A 17,353-nucleotide genomic window follows, 5' to 3' on the forward strand; every position below is an offset into this window, starting at 1 on the left:
TGGGAGAAAAAGGAGATTAAAGGGTAAAAAACGATTTAGCCTTTAGTCTATTTTAATCTGTATGACAGGATCTTACCGAGTACGTATTTCCTGTTTTGGAGGAATTGGAATTGATTCTTCAGGTTTGGGAAAGGTCACTGATTCCGTAGGCAATTTCAAGTAACAAGATATTTGTAGTGTTTGTTTATATGGTGCTTCTTTTTTGCCCCCTCCCCCCTAAAAATGGTAACTATTTTACTTCTTCATGCTTCCTTTTTGTCACTGGTAAAAAGAGGGTGATGATTCTACCCTACCCCATAGAGGAGTTGAGATTAGAAAATAAAACTAATTCATGTGGTTTTAGATTGTGCTACACACGTTTTATTATTGGGACATTCATGTCTTAAGATTGTATGTTCATTCGTTCATTTGTTCAACAGACTTTTTAAAAAACCCTCTTGATGCTGGGCACAGATACGGAGATGATAGATGTAGTTCGTACCTTTAAGGAACTTGAAACATTGTGAGGAAGATAGGCAATAATAAAAAAGTCTCATACATCTATTGTGTTTACCATGTGCAAGGCCCTGTTCTAAGGATATATTATCTTATTTGATGTATATTAGCTCATTTAATATTACTACAACCTTATGAAGTAGATATTGTATTTAGCTACATATTATAGACAAAGAAATCAAGGCACAGAGAGGCTAAGTGACTTGCCTAAGGTCACACAGGTAGTGGTAGAATTGGAACTTGAATCCAGACCTTGTCGTTCTGGAGTCTGTGTTCTAAATCTCTGCTGATCAATATAGTAGTCAGTAGCCATACATGGCTTTGGAGCACTCAAAATATGCCTAGCCAAATTGAACTGGGCTGTAAGTGTAAATTTCAAAGACCTAGAATGAAAAAAATACACAGAATACCTCATGTTGAAATTGCATGTTGCAGTGATAATATTTTGGATATACTGTGTTAAATTGAATACATGAAACCTAATTTCACTTTATTTTTGTGGCTACTAGAAAACTTAGAATTACATATATGGCTTGCACTTGTGGCTTACATTGCATTTTTTGTTTTATGTTTTTTACATTGCATTTTTATTGGACTCTGCTCCTCTAAGTCGTTACAATGCAATAACATCAGTAAGCTAGTGGGTGACATTTACTGAGCACTACTTTGTGCCACATACTGTGCTAACACCTTTACAGACACTACTTTACTTAAGCCTCCAAATAACTGTTTATTATCTCCATTTTATGGAAGGAAGGGAAAGTTTTGAGAAAGTCAACAGTTTGCCTGAGGCCAGTCAACTAGTAAACGACAGACCCCAAATTTGAAACCATTTATGTCTGACTTAAAAACCTGTTCTCAACCAGCACACAGTGGTACCATTTCCAGTTATATCTCAGGGCATTTTTTTGGTGTTTACTTTGTGAAGAATATTTAATATTGCATTCTTCTGTATTGGGTGTGTAGAAGGTCAAAATAGAAGTCATTGGATCATAAAACAGGCACCCCAGAAGGAAATCTCTTCTGCAGGGCCTCGGCCCTCGGCAAACACTGGCGCAATTGGGCACTGACATGAAGCAGCCAGCCAGCCAGTACAAATTGTCTTTAATTTTCATCCCAATAGTTCTCTCAGGTCACTAGGCAATTTATGTCTCGGCCCTCTTTATCCATAGAGAAGATGAAGGGCAATGCAGCTCTCCCTGGTCGTTTAGTTTTCTTGGCTGAGAAAAAGAAAAAATTGCTTTCTGTTTCATTGTCCCATGAAACGCTGTTTGTGATCGAGAGAGCAACAAAATGCTGTCTAATGACTCCTGACTTTTCTTTTCTCTAGAGCAAAGATTCAGGCGGATTAAAGGCTGCGATGATAGAGTTGGTGGAAAGATTGAAGTTCAAGAGCTCAGACCCTAAAGTAAGTATTGTTTTGGAATTTATTGGATACTGGTATCCCCAAGTACAGGTATCCCCCACTTTCTGAAAGTTCACTTTATGCCACTTTGCTTTTATGAAAGACCTACATTAGTACCTGTTTTTTTAAGATTTTATTTATTTATTTTTAGAGAGAAGGGAAGAGAAGGGGAAAGAGGGGGAGAAAAGCATCTATTTGTGGTTGCCTCTCACATGCCCCCCACTGGGGACCTGGCCCACAACCCTGGCTTGTGCCCAGACTGGAAATTGAACAGGTGAAACTTTGCTTCACAGGCTCATGCTCAATCCACTAAGTCACACCAGCCAGCCAGGGCTAGTACCTGTTTTCACTAGCTGAAAGAAATCCAAAGAGAATTTTCACTTTTATGAAGAAAAGTGAAAAGAGCCTTCAGCCGTTGTTTTGCAATGAGCTGTTACAGAGGCAGCACAAGCCCAAGCAGCAAGTGGCCCTGCCAAGCTCCTTCCTCAAGAACTACACTCAGCATCTCAGCATCAAGCTGCTATAGCTTTGAACTGTGTCTGTGAGCATCTGTGTCTTATCTCCATTTATTTTGTGCATCCGTTAGCAAGATGTGTCATAAGGCATCAGAAAAGCCTGAGAGAGCTCCAAAGGGTGTTACACTGAGCGTAAAACTGGCAATTAAGCATCTTTGGTATGATTTGGTAGGTAATTTTGGGGTATGGGAACACTCAAAAATTTTTCCATATAAATTAATGGTAATTGCTTCTTCACTTTATGCCATTTCAGCTTACAAAAGGTTTCATAGGGACAGGAAAACCTGTATTTCATTCTCCTTGAGCTAAGTTTGAGGGATGTTAACAGTCATCTATCAGCATACTGCATCAAGATCTAATTAAGCCTGCTCATCAAAAGCAGTGTTCTGATATGGGTAGAGATAAATCATCTATTTTTCCCTTTCTGTATTTTATGACTTACAACATATAACCATTGTTTTCCCTGAACTGCAGACAGGTGCATTTTTAATCTTCCTTTACCAGGCCTTTGAGACTATTGTCCTCTGTGTCCATTAAATTCAGCCAAAGGCATCTGAGATACTGATCAGCTTAATGCTGGGAACTGGAACAGGATCCAGACCCATCCAGTTGGTGTTCAGCATTAGCATTTTGTCTGTCCCCAACTTACAGGAGCCAGCTGCCCCTGCTAATGCTTTTGTCCTCATGACCTGGAGTCTGGTCTGGGAAATGCTTTAAGCTTCTCAGCTTTCTTTGCAAGATGTTGGAGGCTGTAGGACTGATATTCTGGGAGATGCCACACCAGGATGGTGGTGGACTGGGAACTGACCATGCTGGAGGGCTTGTGACTAACACAGCGTCCCTTCTCCTACCCAGATACTTACTGTGGCACTACCTGGCAGTGGCGCCAGCTGGCTCTGCCTGAGAGTCAGAGCTCCTCACGAGTAAATTGGGAGAGGAGCATGATTGTTTGATTGTTGGTATCTCTTTTCTTCCCTTTCATTTAAAGTTCTTTATAGGTAGAGTAAGACAACCATTTCTTGAACACATACTAAGAGCCAGGCACTGTGCTAGGAGCCTAACATACTTGTAAAAATATTTGTGGTAAATATATGTAGTGTAGTTTACCTTTTTAACAATTTTTAAGTGTACACTTCATTGGCATTAAGTACATTCAAATTGTTTTCTAACCATGACTACCATTCGTCTCCAAACCTTTTTTATCTCAAACTGAAACTCTGTACCCCTTAAACACTAACTCCTTATTGCACCTCTTTCATACATGTGACTACTTTAGCAACTCCATAAAGTAGCTTATTATTCCCGTATTATTGATAAGGACACTGAGGCTCAGAGAGGTAGGGTTATTTGCCCCAAATCCAGTGTAATTTAGAGCTGGGATTCAAACTCTGACACCAGTGCCCGCGCTCTATCTTTTATATCATGTTGCAGAGCAAGCCCTGGGTTTTGTCTGTTTTCTGCCATGTAATCACATTGTGCCTCTTTTCTAATCTGAAGTGCTATCTGAGGCAGAGCCACGGAAAATGATGGGCTTTTCAAAAGTTGGCTGCAGCTACCAAACAAAACAATTTTCTCTTCATACAGCATTAAAAGTATTGGGGCATTAGTAGTTTTCTTGTCTTCAGGTATAGTTAGGGTTCTAGAGGTAGAGAGTATCTTGATAGATAAACAATTGGGGTAACTGTTATCACTTTCTTTAGCTCAGTGTAAAGAGATCCCTGGTATAAGAAGTTTTCCTTTAGTGAAGATGAATCAATTAATTATTAAAGATCTCTGAAAGCTTTTTTTTCTGGGTTTCTCTGGTTTCTGGGACAACAGCTATACTGAAAGAGACAACTGTATGTTTTGTTTCTGACAAACACAGGTAAAGCGCTTTGGGATCCTTTATGAATGCATGTAGTACTTCTGGTGGGAAACTTGCCAGAGGTGAAAGAATTGAGTGGTCCTGTGAGAGCAACCCATGGAAGCCTCAGGATTTTCCCATGATGCACCATAAGCTAAAGGATATTTGTTAGGGCCTGGCTTGATCTTGGATATGTGAATACACAGTCACCTCTCTTTTATCTTCTCTTTATCTTGCCCTGCATTATTTTCCACCAACCAATTTCATTTTCAGGCCTCTTTCTAGTCTCTCATATGCATATGCTGTGTGCACTTGGAGCCAGCTTGAAGAAGGACATTGTAATTATAGGACCTGCCAGATCACAAAGTGAGGGGTGGCAAAAAACAGGACACTTAAATACTTAATTTCTGCAACAAAGAAAATGTTCCCTTCAATAAACTGGTGTCTTCCAAGAAAGTTTTTAGTCTGTTCTGTTTTCCCTTGGAACCTCACCATCCCCCCACTTTTTTTTTAAGTTGGCCTATTTAAGAAAGGCAGAATCTCTCAGACTTTATGACTTGTCATTTCCTGGTACAGCAGCTTTACATAGACCCCTGATCGAGTCAGGGAGCACTGAGCACTATCTCTGCCTCACTTCCTCTACACTTCCCTGAAGCGTCACAGAGCTCGATTAGTCCAGGCGCTGCAGTCTCCTGGGGGCTGAGTTAATTTCTACCTGCGAATTTTTCCAGGGAGGAGTGGCAGATGCCTAGATTAACCATTTTTTAAATTTAAAAATAATATATGCTTATCGATTTAAAAAAACAGGTACCTATAAAGGAAAAGTAAAATGAATTTCCCCCAAGTTGACCACTTTAACAGTTTTTCCTGTAACCTAGACATTTCCATGTGGAAATACACTTCTAAGATTTTTTTACAAAAATTACACTATACCTATAGTTTTATTACACAGAATATCTTAGACATTCTTCTTTGTCAATAATATAGACTTAATTAGATGAGTCATTTTGTTGAAAATATCTACCACACACCCTCTTTTCTTTCAGACTAGTAGTTGTTAAACTTGCGTGCATGAAATCACGAGGAGGACTGATTAAAAGACAATATGAGGCCACCCCCTGCCCCAGGTTTATGGATTCAGTACACCTGGGGTGACTAGAGGCTGTACCAGACCTTGGCTATGTTCCTTCTGTCTTGTTTTGATTTTTTTTCATTCTTTTGAGCAAATAGCTGTAAGACCCCTCATGAGTAAGTCCAAGTGATTTCAACTTTGAAAAAAAATGTAATACATAAAAATCTAGGTTTAGAAAACAAACACGTTGAGCCAAGGTAGCAGAGGAGTAGGGGAAGGCAAAGAGAGGTGAACTGAGTAGTCAGCTCAGGCTGCCCGAGATGACAGGATTCCTGTGAACAGTCATGTCCAGTAGAGAAATGGCAAAGCCAAAAAGAGGGAAAGGAGTGCTGATCGGGATTTAAGAGGACGATCAAGGTCCATGCCATGGTCCAAGACTGGGCTGAGTTACAAAACCAGAGGAACAGGAGACATCCAATTCTAGACACAGGGGTGAACCTGAGGACAGGAGTCAGCCAGTGATGGCTGGTAAATAGGGCACAGGGCCAGAGGAAGTTGTGTGCATGCACGTTGCTACGGTGAGCCCTGTTTCAAAGGGAGCGTACGTCCAGAAATCTAGAACTTTGTAGACAGTGGAAAGAGATTGTTTTTAATAACAAGCAATGTCTATTTTGTTTAATTGGAAGTGGTCTTTTCAATGATAAGACATCCTAATGTATTTGACACGATCCAGCTTGCAAACATCTTTTTCAGTCCAACTTCCCAGAAACATTTATTGCACAAAGTAGGATTTTTGTCTATAGATTCCTTATATTTATGATACACTTTAGGGAAATTAAAAGCTGTAATTAATCTGTGTGTGTGTGTGTGTGTGTGTGTGTGTGTGTGTGTCTCTACTTGGATTTTTAAGAAATTTAAAGTGTTGAGTTTTTTACAGCTTGCCTTTGTAGTGACTAGGCAGTTATCTTTCACAGTTTACCCAGAGGAAACTGAAGCTTAGAAAATACATAGGTTCTGTTCCCTTCCCTCTCCCTGCCCAGTCTCTCAGAAAGCATTGAACTAAAAGCATAATATGCTAAGCTCATGTAAATAACCTCTTACTGTGATGTTAATAACAACCTGTTACACACTGGTGGTTTTTCATTTCATCTGAGATATGCTGTTTATCGTTTTCTATAGCTGGCATGCTTGAAACAAACAGAAACACAGTTGTGTGTCTCAGATTCACACTAATCTTATAGGAAGTTATCCTTTTTAAAAAGTACCTTGAGACTTGACCCAAGTGGTTCACATTATTTTGTCTGACTGGAGTGGTATTACACATGGAGTGTGGTCATACCAAGCCTGAAATATATCAGGGTCTTTCCTCATTTTCTTCAGTCTCTAAAGATCGTCATACTGAAGTGTGAGACGAAAGATTTGTCTAGGAACATAAAATTAGTTAAATGGATCTGATCATTATTTTCTTGTTTTTATTTAGCATATACATAGAATATTATAATTACAAGGGAATTTTACAATCCTTTTTAAATAGCTGACATCGTTAAAGTGGAACACAGCCCAGTTCTTCACTCTTTTATGCTAATCAGACTCTTGCTAAAATGACAGGTTTTGTACGTACCAATAGTAATGGGAGTGTGCAAAACCTAACTGGAATTCTTATTAGTAGTGTCCTGTTGTTCACCAGGGTCAAGCCCAGCCTGGTGGTGCTGGTCCTTGCAGGGCCACAAGACAGAAGAGCATTTTCTGAGGCCGTGTTTATTCAGCCAACTGAAACAGAATTGAAGTGCCTCACTTATCAGGTTAATTCATTTGGAAGTGTTCCTTTGGTTAGAAGGTTATTATAATTATTGATCTCTTTCTGCACTTTCCATATAAAAGAAGTAAATGGTAATCTTACAGAGCGTGAATTGTGTTTATCTCTGTATCTTCCAGCCCTATTAACATGGTACCTGGCATAAACTAATAGCTACCCATTATCTTACTACAACACCTATGAAATATTTGCCCTGTTTTATGGGTGAGCAGTACAAGACTTAGAGGGGTTAACTAGCTTGCTAGGAAGTTTTGAGACCAGGATTTAACTTCAAACTTCTCTTACTCCATGTTTTTCCCTGCATGTTGTTGAGCATGTGCATGAGTAAATGTGTACACATATAGCCTGCCGTCCCTGGCAGCATGACTCTTCAGTGACCACTTTTCCTCACGCCCTTCTTTCCCCTCCCTTTCCTGGATCCTGCAGTCACAGTTCCCCACAATCCTAGGGTCCCAGACCTGGAAAAGAGGCTTTTCGCATAGCAAATGTGGGGCAATGGCAAAAGAGCCACACCAACTCCAGAGCATCTAGCCCCGGCTAAATGAAAAACTCAGACAGTGCTCAGTAGCTTCCCCTTATTGATGGAGGACAAAATGGGAAAAATGTGCTTTCTCAGGTTCTGTCTAAGCTCTGAGGCATGGAATCCTCGCAGAAGCGAATGCGGCCCCTTTTTATCCTCTATATCCTCATGGGCAGCAGAAATAGGAGAAGCAAGCTCCTTGCTGTCCTTCACCATCTCCCTGACTTTTTTTTTTAAGATTTTATTTATTTTTAGAGAGAGGGGAAAAGGAAGGAGAAAGAGACGGAGAGAAACATCGATGTGTGGTTACTCCTTGCACGCCCCCTACTGGGGACCTGGCCCACAACCCAGGCACGTGTCCTGACTAGGAATTGAACCAATGACCTTTTGGTTCACAGGCCTGCACTGAATCCACTGAGCCATACCAGCCAGGGCTCCCTGACTTTATCAAAACAAAACAACTTCTTTCTTCCTCTGTCCCCCAGTTATGAAAGTAATAGATGTTCTCTGTAGACAAATGTGGAAAATTCAGGTAAGTATAAAGAAGAAAGAAAAAAATCAGCCATTCTTCTGCTCTCTGCAATGGTTTGTAGACTCTGAATACTTTTAAAAATACAGATTCTTGAGCCTCACCCAAAGCATCTAGTTTGGTAGTTCTGAGATCTGCTGCTTAATATGTAGCCTGGATCATTTGGATGCACTTGGTGAATACATCACACCTTGAGACATGCTTATGAAAAAATTGGTTAATATTATGGTGCTTCATCTTTCAGATAGAAAATGGGCTTTGCCTTTCAGATAGAAATAGTTATATATACACACATATATAACTATTATGTGTATGCACACGTAGTTTGTATCCTACTTTTATCACCTGTTATCATTCCTTATAAATGCATGCACTTTTATCATAGGAATCTAACTCCAAATTTGAACCCCAGTTTAGAGAACTAAAATCCTGAAGACACCCTGTCATTATTGCCAAATAAAAGTTTCACTTATAAAGCATTTTTGTTTTCTTCCTGATAAGCAGATTCCATGTGGTTTGTTTCTTTTACCTTCTGTTTTTTGTTGTTGTTTTTTTCCCCTTAAGCAAGTGTGATAGAGTCGCAGTCTGAGGCACAGTGGTAACTGAATTAATGCAAAGTAAAATACAGTCACACAGGCAACCCAAGCTATCCGTTTCACAGCATCTGTCTCCCCACTGGTCATGGTGTCGCATGTGATGTGCCTGAATGAATAAATGTAGGGCTCAGTGGGAAGTCTTAGGCCATCCATTCCAGTCCACCTCCTCCCACTTTGTAGATGAGGAACTAAGGTGCCAAAAGTAATGGTTCGTGCCGGAGGTTACCCAGGTAGTGTTGGAGGCAGAGTTGGAGAAGTTTGACAGCTCTTGTAAAAAAGGCTATAGCTCTGTAGCTTTCCCCAATAAAGAGAAGTTTTGTTCATTTGGCTAGGATGTAGAAAAACTGAGACCTTCATAGATTTCTGGTGGGAATGTAAAATGTGGTGCAGTCACTTTGGGAAGCAGTTTGGTAGATCCTCAAAAGGATAAACAGAGATGCCATATAATCCGGCAATTTTATTCTTGGGTATACACCCAAGAGAAATGAAAATGTATGCCCACACAAAAACTGCATACTTGTTCATACTATGCAAAGTGTGTAAACAACCCAACCGATGAAAGGGTAAGTAAAATGCAGTATATCTGTACAGTGGAATACTATTTGGCAATAAAAAGAAATGAATTACTGATAAATGCTGCATCAAGGATAATCCTCAGAAACATGCTAAGTGAAAGAAGCCATTTACAAAAGACCAAATATTGCATACTTCCACTTATGTGGAATGTCCAGAATAGGCAAATTTGTAGAGATAAAGGGTAGATTTGTTGATGTCTGGGGCTGAGGGCGAAGGAGGGATGGGGTTTGCGGGGTGACTGTAATGGATAAGGAGTTTTTCTTTGGGTTGATAAAACTGCTCTAGAATTGATTGTGGTAATGATTGCACAACTCTGTGAGTATACTAAAAAAACCAGCTGAATTGTATACTTTAAATGGGTGAGTTGTACAACAGGTGAATTTTATCTCAATAAAGCTGTTGAGAGAGATATTTACTATCTGAGTCAATTTTTTCAGCCCCTCATTTGAAGAGTCAGTTGTGAATAGTCCTTTTCTCTCTCTTTCCTCTCTGAGACAGGGGTGAAGGTCAGAATCCTGCTGTTAGCCTCCGGGGGCTGCGGGGGGGGCCAGTATTTGACAGTTACTAAAAGCTCAGGCTCTGGGATGGGACTGCACTGGGACAGGTCCCATCCAGCGTTGAGTGCTCAATTGAGATCTTGGGCAGATCCTTTGCTTAAACTCGCCATTTCACAGGGTTTTCTGTTTTTGTCTTTTCAACTGCAAAATAGGGGATAATAGTACATACTTCATATGGTTGTTAGGAAGATTAAATGAGATAATCCACTTAAAGTGCTTAGTACAATACCCTGTGAGCGGTGGCTGCTTTTTCCTAGTCCTGAGAACCACCCTGCTTCCAGAAGAAAGGCAAGAGTACGTGGGGGCAGCTCCCCAACCAGCCCCCAACCCCCAGCCCTCAACCCCGTTGTACAGGAGAGCTTCTAACCCTTGCAGAGAAAAATACTTTGATCAAGTAATGCTTCCCAGGGTTACTTGACCCAGATTGCAGGTTTTAAAGGGCTCCTGCTACCTCTTTGACTGATAATGACATGAAAATTGAGTTACATTTTCATAGTTGGGACCTCTTGGTGCTCCTCCCCGGCCGACTGACTGACTCTGGGCCTTGCATGGCTGCCTGGCCTGAGGTTAGTTCAGTGTAGCTCTGTTACCTGTTCAAGCCAAGGCATTGCGCCTTGGGAGTGTGCAGCTGTGTGTCCATATATTCCCAATAGCAACAGGAAATCAATGCAAATCAATTATGTTTATTATTATGGAGCAAATTCTAGTTAGCAAAACTGCCTGGTGCCAAATTAAATGAAATTAAGAGTCACAATAGAAATTGTGTCCCATTTAAGAGACACATTAGGAGCTATATCCCCACTTTAAACACCACTGAGATTCTTGTTCTCTTTTTACCTCCCCTGCCCCCTGCAGCGTTATCCTTTGGTTTGTCTCTTCCTGTTGGAGCCCCAGAGCTCCTAATGGAAGCACTGAGGAAATCAACTCGAGGCATTTTAAAACGAGGGTTGGACATGGTTTCTGAGCTGCCTGGTGAGCTGGAGCATTGTTAGAAAGCAAAGGGATTGAGCTTTTAAATGGCTTAATAAAATTAATACATTGTGATGTCCTTCTCCCCCAGTTCCAGCTCCTCTCGGCACCAATAGAAGACTTGATAATTTACTCTGCCAAAGCTTGAAGGGCTGATTACGTGGCCAACATAGAGAAGGGAGTGGAGCTGTCAGGACTCCCCATACCAGCCACGCTTCACGTTTCCAGTGCAGGATTGTATTTGACATTTAATTTAGGAGCCTAGATATAATACTTTACTGCGATAATAGTGATAAAAACCACCCAGACTTTTATTTAAGGGCCTCCTTCTCCCCTGTCCCTCTCCTTTCCCCTTTCCTGTTAGTTCAACCTTTTGTTCAGCCAGGAAATAAAACTGAGGTTTGCTCAAGGAAAAAGATATTTTCTGTGATAGATTAAGGCTAAAGCTATACAGTGCAATTCCCAGTCTACCTCAGGTCTGTATGCAGATGTTTGTAGGTACACACACAGTCTTCCCTCTATACCCACAGGGGATTGGTTCCAGGGCCTCCATGGCTACCAGAATTGAAGGAGGCTCCAGTGAGCCTCATGTAAAATGGTGAAGTATTTGCATACAGCCTGTTCACATCCTCTGGTATACTTCAAATCATTTCTAGATTACTTATAATACCTAGTACAATGTAAATGCTATATAAATAGCTGTTATACTATACAAGCATACCTCTTTTTATTGCACTTCTGCTTTATTGTGCTTCACAGATGTTGTATTTTTTTACAAATTGAAGGCAAGACCCTCTACCAGCAAAAAGATTATAGCTTGCTTTATTGCAGCACTTGTGTGAGGGAGGGACAAACTTTCTTCTACCCTCAAGATTCTTCTGGCTGGTCTAATGATCAAATGGACACAAGACAGATCAGCAAGAGAAAATGACCAAATTTAATACATACATGTGTATGGGAACCCTGAAGGTTCAGAGGTAGAAAAGGGGGATTGAGTTATACTGGATAATCTGAGCTAGGGATGAGGTAGAGTACCTTGGGGGCCTCAAAGGATCCTTGCAGGATGATTAGAAGGGCAGATATTTAGTAAATAAAAGTTTGCCCTGCTCTATAGGTGGGTAGAAAAGGTTATCACTGATAATCTCTTATGGGCAAGGTCCCTAATTTGAACTCTTCTAGGTGAAGGGAGGAGAAGAAATTTCTCTTGAGCCTGAAGGTAAAGTTGCCTTTAGCTCAAAACAATCTGCACATCACAGAAACACATCTTGGAGTGACTCTGAACCTACCCCCCAACCCCACACACACATTTTATTGCAGTGGTCTGGAACTGAACCTACGGTATACCCAGCTATGCTTGTATTCTTTAGGGAATAATGACAAAAAAATCTGTACATATTCAGTACAGACACAGATCATAGGCCTAACTACGTAGTGCACACCAGCAGCAACATAACAATTTTTTCCCAAACATTTTGATCACTAGTTGGTTGAATCTCCAGATAGAGAACCCTAGAAACAGAGGGCCAACTGTAATATAAAATTTAAGAACCATGCCTCTTACCTGATTGATTCTGCATTTAGCCAAAGGGCAAACTCCATCTGGTCTCTGTGGCTCTGTAGAGAACTTCCATTCAACCCAGTGATCCACATGATGACTATCCCCTTGTCAAATGGCCTGTTTACTGTTATAGTGGGTGAAATAGATTCTGTGATACCTCCTTAATTTCTAACTCAACCTGTTAGTCACACATTATAATCCCCATTTCACAGATGAAGAAACAAAGGTTTAAGAGGTTGAATGACTTGTCCAAGGCCACAGGGCTGATGAAGCCAATACGTTTCCTTTCTATGATTGCTATATGGAATTAGTAGTTACAGGAAGTTCTTAACTTTTTACCTGTAGAAGATGTATTGGGAGTAGAATGCCAACATAGAGTTTGTTACAGACTTTCAGGGGGAAAATTATTTTGAGCATGGCACAATTTTATGGTGAAAGAGCGTAGACATTGGAGTCCGATGACCTGGGTCTATATAATGGCACTTCTCTTTATCGCTTGATCTGTCTGAGCCTTCAGTTTCATCTGTAAAAGAGGACTAATCATATTAGACTTTTATTAATGTGTACCCTAAAAACAAATTTTTGCAGAGGAGATAAGAAATGATGGATAATGATTGGTATCATGGCTTTGGAGGTCTGAAAAGTATTTTAGCTGCTGCAGTCAGTTAATGAGCCCTGTGGTTCTTAGATAAGCAGATGGTTAGCTGAAGTGGGTGTAATAGTGATTCAGTCTGCAAAAGAGAGAAAATGCAGTAAGTCTTCAGCAACATCAACAGGTTCTGCAACTTGAAGCGAAGTGACGTTTAATGAGACAAGTTTTACCATAGGCTATTAGATATAAACAAGAGTTAGGTTTCTATGGCATCTCAGCAACATTATGATGAAATGACATTGAATGAAATGACATTATTAATTGAGAACCTGCTCTATGGGAGAGGCAAATTGTGAGACTGAGGAGCTGACTCTGTCTACAGACTGGGCATAGGTGCTGAGGAGCAGAATGTGACCTAACTTTCTGTGAAGTAGACCATGTCTGATCTTACCAAACTAGAAAAGGTAGCCATTTCTCCCTGACAGCCTCTGGCCATTTACTGAAATTGAAGTAAGGAGCTACTGATTGACATCCTTACTCTTAAATGCCTAGGTTGTGTGAAGAAGTCCTTCCTGTGTTCCTTTGGGAAATTAGACTCTGTGCTCCCAAGGGTGTAGACTCTCTTTCTCTTATTTGGGGGCACTGTGTCTGTGAGAGCTCAGTCAGTGCCACATGAGAAACACCCAATAAATGTTCACGGTGACTGTTGTTTGCATCGGTTCTGCTGATGTTCCTTTGTGCCCCAGAGAGTCCTAAGTTGTTTCCACATATTATTTTGTATAAATGTCACACAATATCTACGAGAACAATATTATTACCCCTCTCTTTAAAATGAAGAAGCTCTTACCTTTCTGAGCTTCAGAGCATAGTTAGCAGAGGCAGTCACTACTCAAACTTCTTTTCTCTACCACAGCTGTAAACTATAAAACAGTAAAACTACAAGCTTGACTGTTTCCTCTGTAGCAAAAAAGATGCAGACAACACAAAACCTACATCTCGGTGCCCTTTCCTGAGCATTCCTGGTGGTGGGCAGTTGTTTGGGTCTCGTGGTTTCGGTAGTTTACAAATAGCCGTAGCTTTGCAGGGAAGGTGTGTACATAGAATGGATTGGAAGTGGAGGGGAATTACTTTAATGTTCAGTAGATAAAATGGCCTTTTTTTGTATAGTCAAGTCTAAGATGCTTAAAATAGCATAATTTCTGTTTATTTGCCCCCTGAAACTTTCAGCATCAGTTTTCACCTCTGACTTCTTATGCAATAATTCCTGAAGCAGAAGCTGCCTTTCTAGTTTATGCCCAAGTTACGGTGAAAAGAAAGCAAGAACACAAGGTGAATTAGAAGCTCTTGCTCTTATTCTTGTTTGTTACAGGTCCTGGGGTTCCCTGGGGACTCATTTTTCTACTTTTACATTTCTGTAGGGGAGTTACCCAGAATTTTTTTCTGTTCACTCAGGAAAAGTGATGCTCAGAAGTTTGTGATTGCTTTCTTTATTGCCACCCTGGGGTCAGGCAGAGAGAGAAGCATCTTAAGAGCAAGCAGCAGTATTGATTCAAAGTGAGTCCAGCATCCCATTGAACTGTTCTCTGGTGCCTCCAGTTCAGTACCATGACACTGGCTTGCACATCAAGTTGTCCTGACAATAAAGTCATAGCAGCAGACAGCATGAATAAGCAGCCTTGCGAGGAGAGGATGCTTAGCAATGGTTCCATGGCCATAGTGGTTAGATCTCCATCTCTCACACTAAGAGCTGATTGTCATCCTGCTGTGGCTACATCTCTCAGATGACTGGGGGCACACGGTTGTGTTCCGCTTCACAGCCGATTAACAGATTCAATTCAAGTGTTTATTAGGATCTTTCAAGTGCAAAGCCTCTAGGAAACATGGTCCTGAGCCTCTGATATTGTGTATGTGCACACACGTGTGTTTGCATGCGTATTTATGCCTAGGTGAGGGAGGGAAACCATGAAAGGGAAGAGATTCGGAAGAAGCATATTACAGAGTTGTGTGCATGAAGCTGTTAAAGAACAGCCGAGTACTTAAGCTCACGTGCCAAAATTGATTGTCTCAGGAAGAAGCACTCCGGTAGCAATAGAAGGCTGGGCTATTCTGACTGAAATATAGGGCTGCTATCTGAGAGAATGTTATTCTGAGAGGCAAAGCCAAGCCAAAGACTAGATAAGGAAAGGTAAGGTTTAAACACCAAGGAGGAGAGAGTGAGTGGCACATGCAGTTACTAGGTCTGAAGCGCGATAGGTGGGATTTGAGGTCAAGTATAGAAAGCCAGGAATTCAGGGCCAAGGCAGATGAAAAGGAGAGAAAGCTGTTCTAGAACAAGTTGGGGGTGTGATAAAGATCCTAAACAGTTTCTTTAAGTCACCCAGAAGCTCTTTGTGACTTAGAATTTTGTTTCGGCTTAGTGGTACAGGCAAGTGGGACTGGATTACAGGGTCTGGGTGGGGTAGGCTGGTGATACTGAGCATCTTTTCTGTGCTTATTTGCCTTCTGTGCATCATCTTTGGTGCATTGTCTGTTCACATCTTTTCCCATTTTTAAATTTGGTTGTTTGTTTTCTTGTTGAGTTTTAAGTGTATTCTTTGTATATTTATCAGATGTGTGTTTTGCAAATATTTTCTCCTAGTCTCTGACTTGTATTCCTATCTTAACACTTTCTTTCACAGAGGAATTTTTAAATTTATTTATTTATTTATTTATTTTTTAAATCATTGTTCAAATACAGTTTTCTCCTTTTTACTCCCAATCCATTCCCCCCTCCTACCCCTCCCCGAATTTTTTAATTTTAATAAAGTCCAGCTTATCAATTATGTCATGGATAGTGCCTTCAGAATTAAACCTAAAAAGTTATCATCCTACCCAAGGTCATCTAGATATTCTTCTATGTTACCTTCTAGGAGTTTTATAGTTTTCCATTTTCCACTTAAGTCTGTGATCCATTTTGAGTTAATTTTTGTGAAAGAGGTGAGGCTTGTGGCTAGTTTCTGTCTTGTGTGTGTATGTGTGTGTATGTCCAGTTGTTTCAGCACCACATGTGAAAAACACTTCTTTTCTCCATTGTTATTGCCTGTCCTCCTTTGTTCAATATAAGTTGATTATACAGAGTCTATCCAGAAAGAGTCCAGACATATTTACTATAACGAGACTTTGCGTGACATTGATGTAACATGGCAGCCAGGAGGAGTGGACTGGAATGGGCATGCATGAACAATGATGACTTCTCTGTACTAGTCAGTAGGAGCAGTGGACACCATTAAGTGAACATGTGTTATGTGGCCATCACATTCAAAATGAGTGAGCAAATAGAGCAACAAATCTGTGTCAAATTTTGCATGAAGCTTGAACATTCCTCCGTGGAAACTATTCAGATGATTCAGAAGGCCGTAGCTATGGGCAGCTGGTGATTGACAGCTTCATTACAACAATGTACCTGCTCAGGCATCACATCTCATACAGAGTTTTTTTGGCACAACATCAAATCACTTGGGTGACTTTGCTCTCTACATTTCTGGCTTTTCCCAAAACTAAAATGACCTTTGAAAGGGAAGAGGTTTCAGACTGTCGATGAGATTCAGACAACTAGGATGGGGCAGTTGATAGTGACTAGGAGAACTGTGTGAGGTCCCCAGGTGCCTACTTTGAAGAGGACTGAGGTGTCATTGTCCTATGTGCAATGTTTCTTGTATCTTCTTCAATAAATGCCTCTATTTTTCATAACACATGGCTGGTTACCTTCTGGGCAGACTCATAGTTATGTAGATCTATTTCTGGGCTTTCAATTCTGTTCCACTGATACATTTGTTTGTTATTTCACTAGTACCACACTGTCTTGATTCCAGAAGGGGTTTTTTGTTTGTTTGTTTTTGTTTTTTGTTGATTCATATTTTCTGCAAAGGTGATTATATTATTTGTGAACAAAGACAGCTTTATTTCTACCCTCCCAATCTGTAAACCTTTTATTTTCTTTCTTGTCTTATTTCATTTGGTAGGACTTACAGTATGATGTTGAAAAGGGGGAGTGTCAGGATACATCCTTGCCATATTTCTGATATTAGCAGGAAACCTCTAGTTTCTCACCATTACATTTGGTGTTAGCCAGAGATTTTTATAGATGCTCTTTATGAAGTTGAGAAAGTTCTCCTCTATTCTAGTTTGCTGCGAGTTTTTATCATTAATGGATGTTAGATTTTGTCAGATGCTTTTTCTGCATCTATTTATATGATCACGTAATTTTTCTTCTTTAGACTATTGATGCTATAGATTATATGAACTTATTTTCAAATGTTGAACCACCCTTC

The 17,353-nt window shown here is 40.4% G+C and overlaps 1 protein-coding gene across 2 annotated transcripts in view; it reads left to right on the plus strand.

Annotated features, from left to right (window-relative positions):
- The window catches only part of TRIM44 (tripartite motif containing 44), a 112,922-nt gene that overhangs the window by 25,968 nt on the left and 69,601 nt on the right, over positions 1-17,353 (plus strand). For both annotated transcript variants that reach the window (XR_006784170.1, XM_045825375.1), the window contains exon 2: positions 1,826-1,903. Coding sequence is in view for 1 of the 2 variants with exons in the window: in XM_045825375.1 (XP_045681331.1) it covers positions 1,826-1,903 (78 nt within the window). In the remaining variant the exon portion in view is untranslated. The remainder of the gene's footprint in view (positions 1-1,825; positions 1,904-17,353) is intronic.

Source organism: Phyllostomus hastatus, unplaced genomic scaffold, assembly GCF_019186645.2.
Source record: "Phyllostomus hastatus isolate PE091 unplaced genomic scaffold, TTU_PhHast_1.1 phas_scaffold_585, whole genome shotgun sequence".
Lineage (NCBI taxonomy): Eukaryota > Metazoa > Chordata > Mammalia > Chiroptera > Phyllostomidae > Phyllostomus > Phyllostomus hastatus.